The sequence below is a fragment of the Botryllus schlosseri genome, chromosome 10, assembly GCF_051294905.1.
Source record: "Botryllus schlosseri isolate E-star chromosome 10, Bs_hap1, whole genome shotgun sequence".
In the NCBI taxonomy this organism is placed as follows: Eukaryota; Metazoa; Chordata; class Ascidiacea; order Stolidobranchia; family Styelidae; genus Botryllus; species Botryllus schlosseri.
Genome location: NC_137245.1, coordinates 5,579,614 through 5,598,208, shown reverse-complemented (window position 1 = coordinate 5,598,208; position 18,595 = coordinate 5,579,614). Strand labels below are relative to the sequence as shown.

General features: G+C 40.2%; 1 protein-coding gene and 1 long non-coding RNA gene across 2 annotated transcripts; one reads left to right on the top strand and one right to left on the bottom strand.

Annotated features, from left to right (window-relative positions):
• The first annotated feature begins 1,220 nt into the window (after positions 1-1,220).
• LOC145448906 (uncharacterized) lies at positions 1,221-3,054 on the top strand. The gene is made up of 3 exons (XR_013918065.1): positions 1,221-1,353; positions 2,580-2,731; positions 2,802-3,054. It is a non-coding gene; the product is annotated as an uncharacterized LOC145448906 (long non-coding RNA).
• A 1,589-nt stretch (positions 3,055-4,643) lies between these two features.
• On the bottom strand, positions 4,644-18,392 carry LOC145448432 (kelch-like protein 36). Its single transcript, XM_080326821.1, has 4 exons — positions 18,232-18,392; positions 9,339-9,480; positions 9,030-9,277; positions 4,644-5,346 (listed from the first exon to the last, which is right to left on the bottom strand). The coding sequence occupies exons 1-4, from the start codon at positions 18,329-18,331 to the stop codon at positions 4,763-4,765; spliced, it is 1,074 nt and encodes a 357-aa protein (XP_080182947.1). The 5' UTR covers positions 18,332-18,392; the 3' UTR covers positions 4,644-4,762.
• Between the last annotated feature and the right edge of the window lie 203 nt (positions 18,393-18,595).

The window sequence follows — 18,595 nt, the reverse complement described above, 5'->3', positions numbered from 1 at the left end:
GATTGTTTTTTTGTGAATTGGAATTGTTAAATAAGAGAAGTTGGGTTTTACTGGGGTTGATGGGAAGTTGATTACTTCTCATCCAATTACAGATCTTTGTCATTTCATTAGATGTCAATTCTTGCAAGGTCTGCAAGGATGTTGAGGATGCCGAGAAACAGGCATCATCAGCGAATAGTACGGTTTTCAGAGAGGAGACCTTGCTAACATCATTGATATATATAAGAAATAATAAAGGCCCCAATACAGACCTCTGAGGGACGCCACAAGTTATAGTTTGTGGAGCGGAGATAGTACTATTGACATACACACATTGTCGTCGGTTTTTCAAGTAGTCAGATATAAGTTTCGAGGCAATACCACGTATGCCAAACTGAACAAGTTTTCTAATCAGTATCTGGTGGTTAACAGAATCAAATGCTTTGCTGATGTTCAAAAAAACACAGCATGATGGTTTTTTGTTATCAAGTGACTTGAAGTGTCTGGATGTCATGTCAGCTAGGGCCTGCGTAGTGCTTCTATTGGCTAAAAAACCGAATTGCTCATCGGATAATTGTGAATTTTTCATAACAAAGTCAATGATTCTACGGTAGAGTAGTCTTTCAAATGTAATGGCAATTGAGTTCAAAACTGAAATTGGTCTGTAGTTTCCAATTTCTAGCCTGTCATTCTTTTTGTAAACTGGTACAACCTTGGCTTGTTTGAGATGGTCTGGAAATATTCCATGATTGATTGAAAAGTTGAAAAATGTGCATAGATGTCTGGCAATAGCAGGTGCAATGAATTTGAGCAGTTTTGCCGGGTTCGTATCAACGCCAGAGGATTTGCCGTTTTTAAGCGAGTGTATACTACACATCATTTCTGACTCATTGCAATCTTCTAAAAAGATAGAGTTGGGACAGGAGAAGGTATAGGAACTTTGTGTCGTTGGATTGAAAATAGGAGATGGGAGTTGTGCAGCTAGTACGGAACCAATTGAGGTGAAGTAATTATTAAAGCAGTTGGATATCTTGGTGGGGTCAGAGGTCAAACTACCGTCACCGAGACGAATCTGAGTTGGATAGGTTGCTGAAGTATCGCCCCTATTTATCATACCATTTATTGCCTTCCAGGCGGATTTTGGGTCACCCTTCAACCGAGTGAAGATGGACATGTAGTATGTTTGCTTAGCTTTAGTGATAGTTCGCGAAAGGTTGTTTGCATATGATTTATAGACTATTTTGTCATCAGGGCTCCCCTTTAGGAATAATGTACGATACATCTTATTCTTTATACGAATGGATCGGAGGATAGATGGAATTATCCATGGCTTACGTTTCAATTTACACTGTTTGCGAGATAAACCTGTCAATGGTGAGTATACATTAACTATTTCTAATATTGAATTGACAAACATATTGAATCGCTGATTAAAATTCAATTCAGTCAGAGGTATTGGTTCATACTTTTCAAAATAGTCCCAGACGTGATTGTAGATATCAGTCATGCTTTCTGGAGTCAGATTCCTGGAGAGTGTCGTATAAGCCAATGGTCTATGCATACGGCGCTTGAATTGAACTATTATTGGGTAATGATCAGTAGTGTCATCAATCAGGACATATGGTTTAATTGAACCTTGTGCTATATTAGTGTAGCAATGGTCAATAATAGTTGCAGTGGTGTCACAGTATCTGGTAGGATTAGTAATGATTTGTGTTGCACCAGTAGCCCTGATGTTTTCAAGATGACTTGATGTATTTTTGCTTTTCTTGGATGCCATGTCAATATTGATGTCTCCGACAACGAAAAATGGTAACTTCGAGTTAGATATTTCAACAATGGCGTGGGATAGCTCAGAGCTGAAGTCAGAGGTGTTTGGCACGGGGTGTCTGTAGATAACACCGACAATAATGGAAGGTACACTGGCTATGCCAACTTGAACCTCTACCCATTTTTCTTCAATTGTATCCAGATTCAGGCAATACTTATCAACAAGGGAATAGGGAATGTCGTCTCTGATATACATACCAACTCCGCCACATTTGGTATCTGTGGTGGTGTGGATGAAAGTATAACCATGTAAATTGATATTCAATAAGGGGTCGTCACGCAGGGCAGTTTCAGACAAAGCAATTATACTAGGAGCAATATTCATGTCTCTAATAATTTGATGAAGGGATAAATAGTGTTTTTGCAAAGATCTAATATTGAAGTGGCGGATAACAAAGTCTTGAAAAGCGGTAGATAAGTTGTAGGATAAATCATCCAAAGTAACACTTTCGCATATCTCAATATTGTTGTAAAGCAACTCAGAATTTTTCACATATGCATTTGTATGGTCTTCGCAGGAAGCCATTTTGAGCAATGACAAAGTGACTTACATACTCGAGATGATCACCATGTCTTTCACAGCTGGTTCAGCTTTTCTGGAGAATCAATGAGGATTGTGCGTGTATTATTGTCTCGCTTCATGAATACCTTCCCATTTGCAGTCCAGCAGAAATCGTACTTCAACGTTTTAGCAGTTTGTCGTGCTTTTGCATATAGGATCCTGTGGAATTTTGTCAGGTTTTTATTGATGTATATATTTTTGTATTCAGGATGTTCCGTGACTTTCCGAAGATCTCCTCGCTTCTGGAGAAAAAGTCCCCTGATCTTTAAGCGGTGGAATTTTGCAATTATCAAAGGTGGACGATCACTCATAGCTGCATTTTGAGATCGAATCCTGAAGACAGAGTTCAAGTCATCTGATGTTAGTGAGATACCAAGAGCTGTACCAATTTTAGTGACTTCTTCGTCTAATCTTTCATTTTCTTTAACAGGTACGCCATGGAGTTCCAGGGTATCGCTCCGTTGGATTTGGTCGAGGTCGTCAATTTGTCTTTCTTTATTTGAGATAGCTTGTTGCAATTTCTTATTTTCCATCTGGAGGATGCAATACTGTGCTTCGAGGTCCTTGAATTGTTGTTTTTGGGCTTCGAAGGCGGAACTGATGAAGTCTTGAGATGCCTTGATTTCTTAAAGTTCTTTGTCTCTTTTCTTGTTTTGATCAATAATATAATCAATTTTTGTATCCATCTGTGTGGATTTGGCAATTAGGTCTTTAAAATCACTTTCTTTCAATAGCTGTGCCATTACTTGGCTGACTGCTACATTGACAACGCTTTTTAGTTCATCTCTCATTTTTTTCATGACACGAGACTCGCTCGCCTCAATCTTGGAGGTAAGCTTCCTTGTGGCATCTTTCAATTCAGCTTCAGTAGCTGTCATCGTGATATAGAGTCGCAGTTCAGTGTGTAAATTAGATATAAGTATCGATATATCTTAACATCTTAACACAATCATTTTATATATATAGTTATATGCTAGAATACCATTACGATGCGATATGTCCAACCGTTTTTGTGAGCCATATTCACTGTGATGAAGCATAAAACACGGGTGACCATACGGTACCGGCAAAAGAATCTTTACATTCAGTCGGCAAAAACCTTCACATCCAAATTATGAATAATTTTTAGTTCAGCGGTTCTCAACCGGGAGTCCGCGTACCACTAGGGGTCAGCGAAACATCTAAATTTGCAAAATAATTGATAAACTGGGTAATATATTCTGAAATAGGAAAATCACGAGACTTCATAACTGCTAAAACTTCAGCACTCACATCAACAGCATGACCGTTGAGATGAGACATTCTACTGTGCAAAATCATTTTAAATGCCAAATTCCTAATCGCCTACTGATACAAACATAATGTTTTGTTGTAGTTAGTGGAAGAAATATTAAAAGTAGTGGTAGTAAGGTCAACCAGAGTGACTTCGAAATATTTGCAAAAAATTTTAGAGTTGAAGTTGTCAGTCTCGTCAGCAAATTAGTGAACAGTCGTTTTAAATAAAAATTCATTTAGTTTATTTCCTAATCCGTCTTAATAACGGTATTGAAACTTCGCCACGGAATCCATTTTCTCCTGTGACATATATAAACACTATTTCTGAATACGTTCAAGGTGAGCTGCTACATCGAAATGACTATAGGCTGGACGTTCATTGGAAAATCGGATCCTTAATTTTGGTGCCATATATGCTGCGATCATACACAAAGACGTCGTCGGAAGCATTACCCGCTAATATTACATTCGCTACCTATCTGGATAGATTTTCGGAACTGGTTTATATCAGTTAAATTGAAGGTGCGTATATTCGAGTCAGCACCGTGTATATTCGTACCCAATTTAATTTCTTCTGTACGGTGTTACTTACCGATGGCTTTTCCGGTAATTTGCATACTTTTCTCTTACTGGACAAATATAATACTTCTACTTGACAAACCGCAAATAGCGAACGGGAAGTAAGTAAATCACAATATATTACGAAGTATAAGTAGAGGAATGTTCGAATTACTTTAGTGAGTATTCCAGGTTGAAGAAAACTACTCGAGTATACATCGAAAAAGTACAAGTACTTCGATACCGACCAAATCTCCGTCTGAGCTAAATAGTTCAGTGCACCAGCGCTGTGACATTGTGCTAATAACCACCCGGCCTATATCCGCATCAATTCTTACTCCTGGTATAGCGTTTCGTGAGTGTTTTGTGCGAGTTTCAGAATGAATAATTGCTACACTCCATAGTTACGTGACCATATACTAAAAATATCTCCGGGAAATAACGATGTCGACTTTAATGCCCATTTCACAAACGCATATCCATTGAATAGCAAGCGATTGCAAGATATGCAATGTTTATGTAGATCAAGAACATATTCGCATTGCAAGGATAATCCTTTCAGCTTGTAGAACGTAAACGACTTTCATTTTCGCACGGTCGATTCTTGATCAGAGCAACTCGCACCACGGTGCTAAGCCAAGGAAACCCGGGCGCCGGCTCTACATCCTCCCATACAAAATCTTGAACCCGAAGCTTTTGAAATACTGCATCAAGGTCTCCTTGGCCCACCACATAAATCTCTCCACCCATAACAAAGACGTCATACGATGACAATTCAGTTGTCAATTGAGTTGGTAGAGTTGCCACGGATCTCGACCAGGAATTGCGGGTACACATTGAATCTATCCATACCACGGAACCAGCGTCATCTCCACCAACGGCGTACATCCTGTCATTTACGAGTGCCAATCCAAACGATTTACGGCCAACCGTCATGCCCGTCACAATTGTCCACAAATTTTGCAATGTACTGTAATACTCAACTGCACCCGTACAATAGTCATCATCGTCTGGATATATCAAGCCGCCCGCGATATATATTCGATCTCCCATCACACAACTCGCGAAGCAAGCTGTGGAACGACTCAATGGTGCGCACGGTCGCCATTCATCTCCTTGTAACTGCTCGACTGCTTTTCTCACTGAAATTCGAAGAAGAATTATGAACAAAACTACGAATGCGCCGCGAACTGGAGATAATCTAGCTTTTGAAAAATGCCCTTTTTCAATCCGGACAAAGATTTCGTGTTGCGGCTGCCGTCAAAAAACCTCGACATTGCTACCGGCACAAGGACTGTATTCTTTGTAATGGGTGGGAGATTTCAACTATTTACCGGTCAAGTCGAAAGGCATCCGAACAGTTGGTCCCATTTATACATTATTGTTGTAAACTGGGTTTAAACGATCCGTTGAGCCAGTCTCAGACGTTAACCAGAGGTAAAGACACACACCCGACTACCATGATTCGTGATCATCATTGACTGCAAGGAATTATCGCGATCAGTTGTCGAATTATTGTGATTGTTTTTGCGGTAGGCCTTCAGCTATAGGGTTGCGTTTAAAACAAATGGCTTGAACAGTGTTTACAAAAAATACTCTTAAAATATTTCAAACGTTGTATAATTTTCCCATTGTTGTGTAAATACTTTTGAAATAAATGTAGCATGAGCTCACGGATGATTTGCACCCGATATAATCGACGTACACGACGTGGGGTTGCAAGAACCCTAGAAATCGTAGTAGGTTCAACAGTAAGTTCAGCATGTAGATATAGACGATCAAATGCAACATTACGGTTTCGTCGCGGCAAAATATATTATTTTTAGTCTGTTCATGACAGTGGTCGGGAACCTTTTTCGTTGCAGGAGCCATGTTTACTCTATATTAACAATGGTCAATGCCAATCCAGTGTGATGCCACCATTAGGTATTGGTGACCTCATGACTAAATAAAGAAAAAAACCAATCTTATACAATACCCATGTTTTAAACATTTTTGCTACAAATAGAAATTAAACTACGCATTTTAAGGCGCAGTATATGATTTCTGTAGTGGATCCATTTGGAATTCTTGTGGTCAAATATAGTAAAACCGAATTTGGTTAGGTAAGAATCCTAATGCTTTACGACTAGATCTCTTCCCCGTAGGCCGTCATTGGCGGGGATTGACCCCTCCCACGGAAGTAAATGGATTGTGTGGTTTCGGTTGTTATTATGTAACAAGAAATTTAGTAGTCGAAACGATAGGTATACTTCTAATAAATATATATATGTAACAAAGCAGAGGATAGTAATAATGTATCAAGAATATGACTCAGTCCAAAGCAACTCTACCATAGCATCTCACGTCGTCAGGGGTGGTAAAGATGTAGGTAGGGCGTATTAGCCTCTCCTTTTCTGTAGTAAATACCGGTAATGCTTACGACCCGAAGGAGTAGTTGCGATTTTTTTTTGTTTTGGAGTCATTTCTTAATACTATATTACGAAGATGAGAATAAAATCATAAGATAGTACAGGAGTAAAGAGCGCAAATTAAAGTATAGGTAATTACACAAAAAAAACGAAAGTAATGAAAGTGTGAACCATCAAGGAGTATAGCTGATACGAACCTTATCCATTCGATGGTGTTACAGCGGAAGAAACAACGAAATAACTGACAATTCGTGGCCTGAATACATTCCTATGCAAGTAAAGGTAGTTCGAAATATCAAAGTGTTTTGTTTATAGCAGTCGCTAGCGACAAGTCCAGTTCATATTGTGACGTAATATATGCGTTGTTTGGTAGATGCTATAATTTATGGCTCATGTAATTTTAAAATACGAAATGTCAGGTATCTATGGGATAGGGTTACGGTCTGGGTGCAGTATATAGTAAAAGAAAGCATGGGGGGGGGGGGGGGGATACAGAAATAATAACATGAATCATTGGACTAGTGTTTGAATATAGTAATAGTAAAAGAAGAAGTAATAAAGTAACTTAATAGGTTAAGGTTAGGGTATAGTGAATAGGTTTATTTAAAAAAGAAAAAAAAGGAATGGTGTTCTATTATCTATGGGATGGTGTTAGGGTTTGGGTGTATTAAATAGTTTAAAGAAACGTAGACTGATAATCAATTATATCAATGGGTTAGGGTTACGATTTGGGTTAGGGTATAGTATGTATATAGTTTAAGCAACAAAATAATAACATTATATCTAAGTATCAAAGTGAAAGTGGAGATTTGCGAAGTTAAATTTAATGTTATATAATAACAGGATCTCAATCCGAATCATACAATCCGAAAACTGTACAGACAAGGTTGTGACTTGACTCCTATATAGCAGTTTTAACGCGTCATCGCCCCCCTATCGCCCCCTTCGCTATTTTCGCCCTCTGTCGCCCCCTTCGTCATTTTCGTCCCCCTAGACCGCCAAATCGCCTCCTGGGGGGCGATATCGCCCACGTTGGGAACCACTGTTCTAGATCTAGATCCGACTTTTGAAAATTGACTAGTTCAGGAACTTGTTGTGCATTTAAAAAACGGTTGCATAACAACTTGCAGAAACGCCTGTCATCGTTTTCAGTAAGTCATGATACCGATGTTCTTTCTGTTGTGATGTTCTCAGGGTTGTAATGACTCGAGTCACGATTTTCTGATGACTCGACTTGACTTGAGTCATTTTCTCAAAATACGGAAATGACTCGACTCGACTCGAGTCAATCTGTGTATTGACTCGACTTGGACTCGAGTTATTGCACATGACTCGAGCCAAGTCATATGACTCGAGACGCAGACGGCCAAGACCAACATTTCATTGTAATTTCGAAGAATAGTAAAGTAAACACACTATTGGGATTTCGCCCATTGGTCGTCTATTGGTACTGGTACTTGAAAATGCGACCACAAACTGCTAAAAGTGATGAAAATTAGTATATTATAAATGCGAGCCATTCGATATCACCAAACAGAGTTGTAAAAGGTGGGTTTAACAATACTACGTGACTACGTGATCTACGCATGCCCCAACCTCCGCACAAAATTGGTAAATCACTTGATAATAATATTATTAGTTCAATAGTTCGTATTAATAGTTGTTAATACGCTTCAATACGAAATTTCCCGGGGACCGAATTTACCGAGGGCCGAAGTCCTCGAGGGCCGAATTCACCAATGGCCGAGTTTGTGAGGCCGAATTCATCGAGGGCCGAGTTCACCGGTAACCACTCTCACATCATTAGTAGTGTGAGAGTGTGTGTGCTTGTAGTCAGTACAGTGTGTAATGAGAAAATTAGTATGATGCATCTCTGTAATAGCTGCCGACTCTGTATAAGAGCAACACTTCGATTGTTTTATCTACATTTTGATTATACAGAATGGGCTATCGCTATAAGTCGTGTTTGAATGATACATACATATTATGTTATTAGAGAGTCCATGATATAGAAACTGATAAAATATGAAAAAGGAAGGATAGCCGATTTAGAAAGGCAATCTTTCATACATAGTGAATAATTCGAGCTGTGCCACAATGAAACAATTTTGCATGCCGTCGTTGATCACATGTTTGTAAAAGTTTAATGGTTATATGATAGTCATTTAACCGTCACTGTGGCATTTAATTTGCAAAGTAAATAGGAAATATTGTTGGAGTCGAAGTCGGTAGGTTTGAAGACTCACGAGTCGGAGCCGGAGTCGGATTCGGTATATTTAAAGCCTCAGGAGTCGGAGTCGGTCCATTGAAAATGTGTGGAGTTAGAGTAGGTAGTAAAATTGACCGACTCAACAGCCCTGGTCATTGCCGTCTACAGAAAACAAACGCAAGCGTTTACAGCGGTGAGAACTCACTTCCTTTCACAGCAGTTCCGTCTGCACGTGTCCGCATGCATTTACCGCCAATCGCGTACAAACTGCCTTCAACGACAACAGCGCAGAAATCTGCCCGGCTGTTACTCATGGACTTTTCCTTGGTCCATAACCGCGAGTCTTTATTGAACGAATGCACTCCCACGTGGTATATCCGCGCATCACCGTTCGGCCTGCAGCCGCCCAAAAGCCAGAGTCGTCCTCTGAACTCGGCGACCGCAAAGCCTGATCTGTAAACAGGGATTTTGGACTTTCACGTGGCTACGTATACTCGAAACGATAATGACCTACCTTCGATCGCAGTCAAAGAAGTCGTCTACCTGGGACCAGTGTGGCTCGCGGAAGTCATAGCTTTGGAAATCATCCGTTCTACTTATGCAAGGCCGTCCGAGCAATCCAAGCACGTATAAGTCATAAGACTCACAGCTGCATTCTGTTTAGATGGAAGATAACAATACTGAATCGGCATTATTTCAGACATGAATAAATTCACACCCGATTAAAATCGAAGCCATTGAAAGTCAGGAAAAATTGTAGACAATCACGTTCCGTCTAAAAGAGTTTTGCATATTTTGCACGATTATAGCTACTAATTGCTCATTTAACCGCTACTGATGAATATTACCAGTATAGCCTACCCATATTTCTATCCGTCGGGTCAAGGGCAAGAGAGTTTTGGGGCCAGCAGCATGACCTGAGTATTAAAACGTGACCCCTTCACGCAATAATTGATAATATGTAACTCATATGCTGATCGCTGAACGACCTGTATCAGAGTCTTCACCCTTTTTGGTCGTGGTACACCCTTTTCACGTTTATCCAAAACTCATAAACCTCTGACCACATAATACACCGAATCCGTCGTAAGCCTAATCTAGGGCTGCTCAAAATGATTCGTGGCCACATTTCGGTTACTAGTACATAATATAGCGTAAGGCAACATTCCAATGGAGAGTCGTCACGGTCGATCTCGACCACAAATACTCATGTTAAGTTAGGTAGGCCTACTGTGAACTTTGCACCGCCGAGAGCCAGTGTGGTGTTCTGTGTCATATCACTGTTTTCTTGATATATCCCATACGTATGAAAATATACAAATTGTAGACGCGGAATACCTCCGTCAAGTCACTATAGATCAGACCTATAGGCAAAGTGCGGCCCGCGGAGCTATTCTGTGCGGCCCGCGAGAGGATGCTTGGTATTCAAAACATAAAACCTCATTTTTGAATGGGGAAGTTGATGCGTGGACTAAAACTGCATGCTGTATCAACTGGACAGAAAATTCGCCCAATTTGAAGCCTGTTCATCAGTGCGCAACAATTACGCTGCCTGCGTACCTAGCATGCGTAATCCAGATTCAACATAAAGTCAATGTAGCAAATTATGAGTAGCAAGTCACCCTGAATCTCATCAAGGGCGGAGATCATAAAATTAGCTGCTCCGGGACAATGCTAACCATGCGATTAAAGAGAAGTTATCGTGGTCATATTATGCGGATATCATAAAGTTAACTGATCCGGAAGAATGCTTATCATGTGATTAAAAACTGCTAATCCGGACTCATAAAGTTGGATAAGATTACGCGAGACGATTATCCTGACGTGGTACTGGTAATCAAGTGGTGTCTCTTGCATTACAATTTGAAAACGCATTATTGGCTGTCAAGTGACATAACGAAACGGCAGTCTGCTCATAAAATATACTGCGAGTATACTGTAATAGGGAGATCATCATCGCGACACCAGAGCCGCGTGTAATCAGTACGGTACAGCGAAGAAACGAATTATGGAATAGTCATATATATTACATCGCTCTGCAATGATGCGTACATTAAAGCCATTGCCTAGGAGAAAACCATAACGGTCAATATCGGAAATATTTTTGTCCAAAATTTTACGCCGTGTATTGTAAAGTTTGTTCTGCTTTACCAAAGTATGAGATTAAAAACTCAACTTAACTAGCTGCGATTATCCGGTTTCCCTCATCCTGGATTTTCAAATCCTGATGAACGCGATAACCTACTTTTTAATCAATCCAACTTAAGCCCTGAGCGTGAAATTTATTTTCAATTTGAATTGAAATCTGTCAAAGATTAGGGTACCAATTCCATAACTAAAATTGAACACGAACGGCCTTCAAGACACTTCGATTTAATTATTTTTAGACTCACACATAGTTATTGCTTTACGGCTACATGTGACCATACGTCCGCAGGTTGGCCACCCCTCGCCTATTCAAAGGATGAGCGAGGCTGCAACGGATAGGAAATGCTAAATATCAATCAGGTCTCGAGGTTACCGGACCTCCATCTAACACACGCAGTGGTTCTCAAACTGAAACTCAACCCCACAGGCTACGCCCGTGCAATTATGTACTACGCGCTATTTATAAGCAGTGGCCGGTTTTTAAAATGTCTGAGCTATTCGGGCGGTTTTCTTTAAAATTATGATACACAGATATCGCAAGCTGAGAGCAAGCTTACTCCATACTGTTCTACTCCAGAAGAAACCTATAAATATATTACGCACTGTTAAATATTGGAGAAACATTTGCTCATGACATCACTAAGGAATGTATATCAATTTAATAATTTGCGTACAGTTGATATATGAACATTGCACCATATTGCAGATCCGGTCAACCTGTTCTGAAGCATAAACTTGACTATTTATTATGATAGTTCCAGTGATCGGTCCATTGTAATGCGGATCTGATGCACCCCCATACACCCCATCCGGGCGTTACACCCTACAATAATTATGGCACACCCTATGGCAGGGCTTCTCAACTTCCCATGTATAACGGGCCGCATTGTAACATGAAAGAGTGCTACGGGTGGTTGCATTTAAAACAAACATGTTTAACACAAGGCCCTTGTTTAAAACAAGTTTATTTGTTTTTTGGAAGTCATGACGTCACGTATTCAATTTTCACGTCATAGTGGATTGACATTGACAATTGAAAATATAAGGTTAATATAGCTCCTATGACGAAATATTTACGTACTATAGCTGTTGAACCAAATATTTTGAGGGTTCAAACCATCCCATATCGGAGACATCGGCTAGATAAGGTGGTAATTGTCCGCAGGCTCATACAACATGTTTTTTGGAATGTATTGACACAATTATGGCATAATTTTCCAACTTGAAAAAAACACAATTTTGTTATTTTTAAAAGGGGCTTTGTTCAAAACATTGTTTAAAACATGTTTACAAAGTGTTTTACAAACATTTCATTCAAATGCAACTCTAGCTGCGGTACGCAGAACATTGCTATGATGTAATCGTGGGCTACTATTAAATTCACTGTCTTTACCAGTCGTATATACGGACGTTTAATACATGTTTATGCATTCAAAAGCCCTAATGGACAGCGTTCGCAAGTTTGCAGTGGCTTTTATTGTGTGAATAATGTTCTTTTCCAGTTGCGTAAGTAAATGACGCCGATTTTCCTCTTAAAAATATATTTACTATCGGTAGCAACAAGTAGGTATATGCACCTTCCAACCCACCACCACGGAGCTCTGTTTCAATGCGTGAGCGAGGAAGTATCCAATTTCGGAAACTATGTTTTCGTCACAGAGGCCATTGTCACTCTGAGCTCTCCGCCTCTCATGCAAAATACAGTGATATGACAAGAAGTCTTGGGTTTCGGGATCTCATTTGAGTAAACCAGTCAACCCTTTTTCTTTCTTACGATGTCTGGAGCTTCATAATTAATTACAGAAGTCAGTTTTGTCAAGTTTTGGGGTCATTGACAGGCCGATTTAATATATTGCAATTGGCTCAATATATCGCAATGAGATATATAAAGCCTCGAAAAGTGCGATATAATAATCTGCCATACGGCAGACCGTGGGGCGCTTCCTAGGCCTTGAGCAGCTCCTAGCACTTGTCTTTCCTTATTTACCAGGTTCAACATGCCTCCTATAAGCGCAAGTATCCATTTCAGAAGGCCTACATTGAGAGATTCGGCATAGGCGTTGCATTCCAAATGTTACCCTGCGATCACCGAATTATATACCGCCGCAAAATTGAATTATATTAGAGTACCTGCTTCTCTACGTGAAATTAAAGACAACATCCAGTCTAAAACAATGAAGAATGGCCACGAATAAAGTTATTTCGTATAAGTCCTAGGAGCAGAAAAATCAACCTCATAGACACTATCGTGCATAGAGCATTGATGATCTGTTCGGGCAACAAACTGAAGTTACAGCTTGACAACATCCGCAAAATCTTAGTTGATAACGGTTACCCTGAATACGTCATCAACAATTGCATATATAGCAAATTAAAGCAATTCAACGCAAAAAGATCAACAGCCGAACGAACGAACAACAAACCAAACATGTATATATCCATCTGCCATGGATTGGTCCTATTTCCACCCGCTTTGAAAAACGATTGGTTTCTGCGGTCGGTAAGTGTTATGACTTATGACACTATAAAGAACAAAGCAATGCAATCTATGAATATTAGTGCCACTGTGATTGTGACTACGTGGAAAGAACGACACCACGTCTGCAGGTTCGCATATAACAACATGCCTCCTAAACGCAATTTAAGTATCCATTTCAGAATGCCTAAGGTAAGCGATTCGGCATACGCGTTACAAGCCGTGATGTCAGAGGCGTCGTTGATTCCGCTGTGTGTTCTTTCTGCCAAGTGGTTGGTCGTGGAACCCATCCAACTGATGCAGCGATTCGGAAACCCGAAAAGACCAATGCGTTCCAAACGTTCACGAAGGACAAGTTCAATCCAGGAAACATTCTCAAGCATATGCAACAACAGCATCCGAATAAGCGGAAGGAGTAGCCTACATTCAAGCAAGAGATAATCAGGAAGCAGCGCTGGACGCTTTCAAAGAGTTCTTCTCTCAGGCTCAGTTGCCAGCGTTCTTTTTCAAGAAGGAAGACTAGAACGGCAAGCTGTCCTACTCCATTGACAAGAAGATTGTCGAGGTCATCGTCAAAGAAATGTTGTTTGTTGAGTTCGTGCATCTCGTGAGAAAGCACAAGCCTCGCATCAAGCATAGTTTTGATGGCAACTTTCTTAAGAGGATCACAGATGAGCATCTTCTGATGCAAGAGGCCGTTGCCAAAGAGCCCAGATTCAAGGCTTCGTTGCTGAAGGTTGGCACAGTGCGTCCTTCGAGAAGGTCTGGGCTACCGCTGGACAACGTTTTGCATCGTTACGTCAGTTTGCTGCCGGTTTAGCAACGGTCATGCCTAACACATCTCGTGTGGAAGCAGACTTCTCCTTCATCAACTACCTCAAAGACGAGTTCAACTCTGCACTCTCTGATTTTTCTCTTGAAGGAGTGTTGTTTGCTCGACAAAGAAAAAGCCTCGGTTCGTTGTTGGCGTGTTTACACTAGTATAGTGCATCTTACGATATTTTTCCTTATAAAACCAGTGCTTTCAATGCTTTTGAATGGGTTTATATGAGGTGCGATATTTGCGATATATTAAGGGCTCCAATCTGCGATATTTTAAGTAATATATCGCAATATTGCATTGCGATATATTAAATCGGCCTGGATTGATAAAGGTTCGTCATTGCAGGACAACTGGCGTCTCCCCACGTTTGCCCTGCCAGCATTCACGCTGTAAATGTGTCCATTGAAAGAATATCCATCCAGATAGCCACGCAAGGTCCGTGGAGTCAGTGGATTCGTCCGTTGCTAGACTAAGGTAGTCTTCGCGGCAACATGTTTCAAAAACTGCGACAAAAGATCAACTGAGAGTGCTGTTACTCACAGGGCCGTAACAGCACATCATCAGCTCCCCCCCCCCAAAAAAAACGTTGGTCTTGGGCCCCACATAGGGTGATAAACCGGACTTCTGGTGGGATTCGCCCCCAAGCCCCCTCTCAGCTTCTACGTTGTTTACCGCTACTTATCATCTATATTGGGTCTCCGTTTATTTAGTAAGCTTTTCTCGACTAACCGCGCGAAGCGCGAATTTTTTTGTTGAATCGGTCAATATGATCGATAATTGCATATATATTGCAATCAATTTTTATCCTTTCTCTGCTCACGTAATCAGATTTACCGGTAGACCGTAATGAGGTGTGTTTGAAAAGTCAGGACCACTCAATAATAATTAACTATCTTTGGGCGTATATCTCTTGGCAGGAACAAAACAACACTTCGTCAGGCCCCGCAAAAAATAGGTTCTTGGGCTCCTATAGGGTGATAAACCGACCCTCCCCGTTCACGTTGTTCACTTTTACCACTAATTTAGTTGTACTACGTAGTGAGCTCGCGCCAAGCGCGAAAATTTTCAATAATTCATAATAAAATCGGACAATAAGATCGGGAATTGCAAATATATTGCTTTCAATTTCTAGTCCTCTCTGCTCGCGTTATCAGATTTACCGGTAGAGCTGAGTGAGGTGTCTTGAAAACTGTAGTGCCCATAAATAATAGGCTAATTAAACATCTTCAGGCGGACGGACCCGTTGGTATGACTTTGTTGCATGATGTTATTTCGTGACCTCCACTATATCAAAAATATATAATCGCATAAATGTACTAAACTAAAAGACGCACACGATTTCAAATTGGTATTTCTTCACTGGCATATAATATCTCCCTGCGGGATGGTATTTGTCTTGTGAGGTTCAGATTGCTAAGACAGGAACATCCGGCGTCAGTCATTTAGGCGCCTATGGACAATTAAACCTATAGGCTACGTATCAGCATAAGCGCAGTTCTTTTCGGTCAAGGTTTTCTCGCTGCCGATCATTCTGGCACATGTCTTGGAGTCGAATGTTACATGGCCTAAAACTTTATATCTTGGTGCGTCGTGGCGCGGTAATGGCCAATGCCGATATGCCCATTTCTATAAATCTTGCGTATTTTTTCTTGGGTGAAGAGTACCCAAAAATCAAGAAATTTGACAACCCGATATCACGCGGAGCGTACAAAATTTTTGAACAAGCTGCATGAATATTCAAAAAATACTTCATAATTCGTCGTGGTTGGATCTCTAGCTTCAAGATTTTCCAGGTGATGTGGCCGGTGTTGCTAAATTCCGGAAACAGGGAATTCGTACGGTCTGCTAAAGTTCTCTCTAACCCATCTCGCCAAGCTGACTTCTTGGCTTTAGTAATATTCCAACAAATTTTTAAATATACCTCTGACATTGTTGGCAATTTTAACAATGCCTCACAATATGGATGGCTGGACTTGACACTCGACTTGGCACATAATTTTATCCTGAGAAGAGGTAGATATGTGTATGTAAACTCCTAATGAAAATGTCAATGATGTCGTTTTAAACTTCCTCGCTTCGTAACGACAACTATTCTTCGCCAAATAAGACACATCGGGTTTCCATTTATCCCTGCGAAAGCTTTTTATAGTTCCACGTTGAGTTGAAAACTCAGTTTGGGTGGTTTAATTACTCTTTCCTTGTCGTTATGTTCATGTCAGTGGTGGCGAGTGTAACATTCCATAAAAGTGTAGGGGAGATGTGGTACCGAGGGATCATTGGGACCGAAAATACTTTAAAAATTCTCCATGATAATTCTATGATTACACTCCGTGAATTTGTCTACAAAATCTTTCCTCACATGCAAAAAAAATCGACCTGCATGAGTTATGGGGTCTGTGACGAAGGATTTACGTTTTAGGGGGTGTTAAGTAAATTTGGATCGACATTTGCATTTTTCTATATCACCTTTCAGACTAACAAACCCGCCATAATTTTGGATGTGAAGTATAGGGCTTGTATCAGGGTATATAATGGCACATATTTTTTGAATCAATACCATCCTCGAGTGGTATATTTTCAAGTCAATTACAATATTTATGGGGTGGGGGACCTATGGTACCATAGCCAAATCAAGCAAAATAGATAGACCAACTAATCACTCAACAACAGAAACTCGCCTACATATATATAGGCTGTAAATCATAGTTACATGCGGTGTTTTATCGCTATTACGAGGTATTTGAAAGTCAAAATGTCGATTTGCGGGTAATATGTATGTGGCATTAATTTTGTAAGTTTAGGCAAAAATCAAAACATGATTTTTTGCTGTCATTTGAGTTGATATAATATATTTGATTCTTGAAAGTCGCGACGGAGCATTTTTCATTGGCTTGCTGTAGCTTAGTTTGCAGTACACAACAAAACAAGTCAACGAATTTGAGTTTTTGAGCGTATGTCTCATAGGTCCCAAGGTCGTGTGCCTTTGGACCCACCGGGTGGGGAACGATGACACGTTCGAGCAACAAATTTTAAACGTTTATAAATATTTCATGAAAAGGCGGATATTCATGTAAATGTCCGCGATAGGTAGAGCTTGTATCGAAGTGTTGAGACAGCAAAAGATCTGCTATTCTCGGCTGAAGATTTAAGGGCCAGAGATCATTTTGTAATTTTTGATCCATCGGTACCACATCTCCCCTACTACCCAGTGGAATTCTCTAAACCAGAGTCCAGACGAATACCGATTTTTAAGACATTACCAATTTAAATTCGACCATATCAAGAAACTATAATCAGTCACCAATAAATAAAATAGAGATGGTGCGATGAGAGTGCAAAGTAGCTAAATTAATATGCAGCAATACTATATCATTAGTAATTGCTTTCATAATCGAATATGATGTGGGCGGCAAAATAAGCGTCTGCGGGCCGCCAGTTGATAACCCTGGGGTGTACGATACAACCGGTGGGAAAGCTCTGACCTATATGTCGCTATATTCCTAGTCATTTTCACATACCCTCTCAGAGATCTCGCTTGGAAGTGCCAAATTAATAGGACTTACATTTTGTACATAGGAAAGTAGTAGGTTATATCGAACAAGATCGTTGAAGACTACTCAACATCGGTGGATACAGTGGGGAAGGTCCTATGGGTCTATGACTACTGATAAACTGACAGAGAGCGAGAGAGAGAGAGTGAGAGAAAGCAATGTAGAAAGTTGATTTTAGACCTGGTGAACGTTAACCGAATATATTCTCACGATTGCCAATAAACTTGAAGCTGTTTTCACGAGATTAATTTGCAAACATAACGCGGTATATAAGCCCCTATGCTTAGAAAGTAATGTCGGTGGTGTTATCCGTCAGAGTGGGTAAGACAAAAAATATCACATGTATAGAAATTACATTAATCTCCGCTTCAAATCTACAAGGTTTAATAAGGAGACTTTAGGTACCAACCAGTCGCAGGCTTAGTTGACTTCTCCCTTTTTGCGGAAGATTCCCCTTCATCAGATGTCGGTAGGTGGCCCCTCTTGCGAAGTAGCAATGGAATTGACATAATCCAAGCATGGGCATACGGTTTTTGAATACTATCGACTTGAATTTAGTTTTCGAATAGAAGATGGCTGTTCAATGAGAAATAATGATTACAAAACCATCCTCTAATCAGCAATTCATAGCTACCAATTTTCAAGTGATCATGTTACGCCATAAATATAACGATGTAATACATCGAAAGATTCCAAAGGTATTCGATAACAGTTTCAAATAACCCCCGTAATCTCAAACGAAGTCGAATCCGCTCCCTTCGGACACCGGATAA

What these genes read in the sequence shown, in the direction of transcription:
- LOC145448432 (XM_080326821.1), bottom strand. Translation starts at nt 18,331, where the DNA reads ATGTCAATTCCATTGCTACTTCGCAAGAGGGGCCACCTACCGACATCT. An exon ending in GTCAACTAAGCCTGCGACTG is followed by an intron (nt 9,481 to 18,231) that starts GTTGGTACCTAA and finishes CCATCTAAACAG; the next exon opens with AATGCAGCTGTGAGTCTTAT. An exon ending in CGGAACTGCTGTGAAAGGAA is followed by an intron (nt 5,347 to 9,029) that starts GTGAGTTCTCAC and finishes TTCGAATTTCAG; the next exon opens with TGAGAAAAGCAGTCGAGCAG.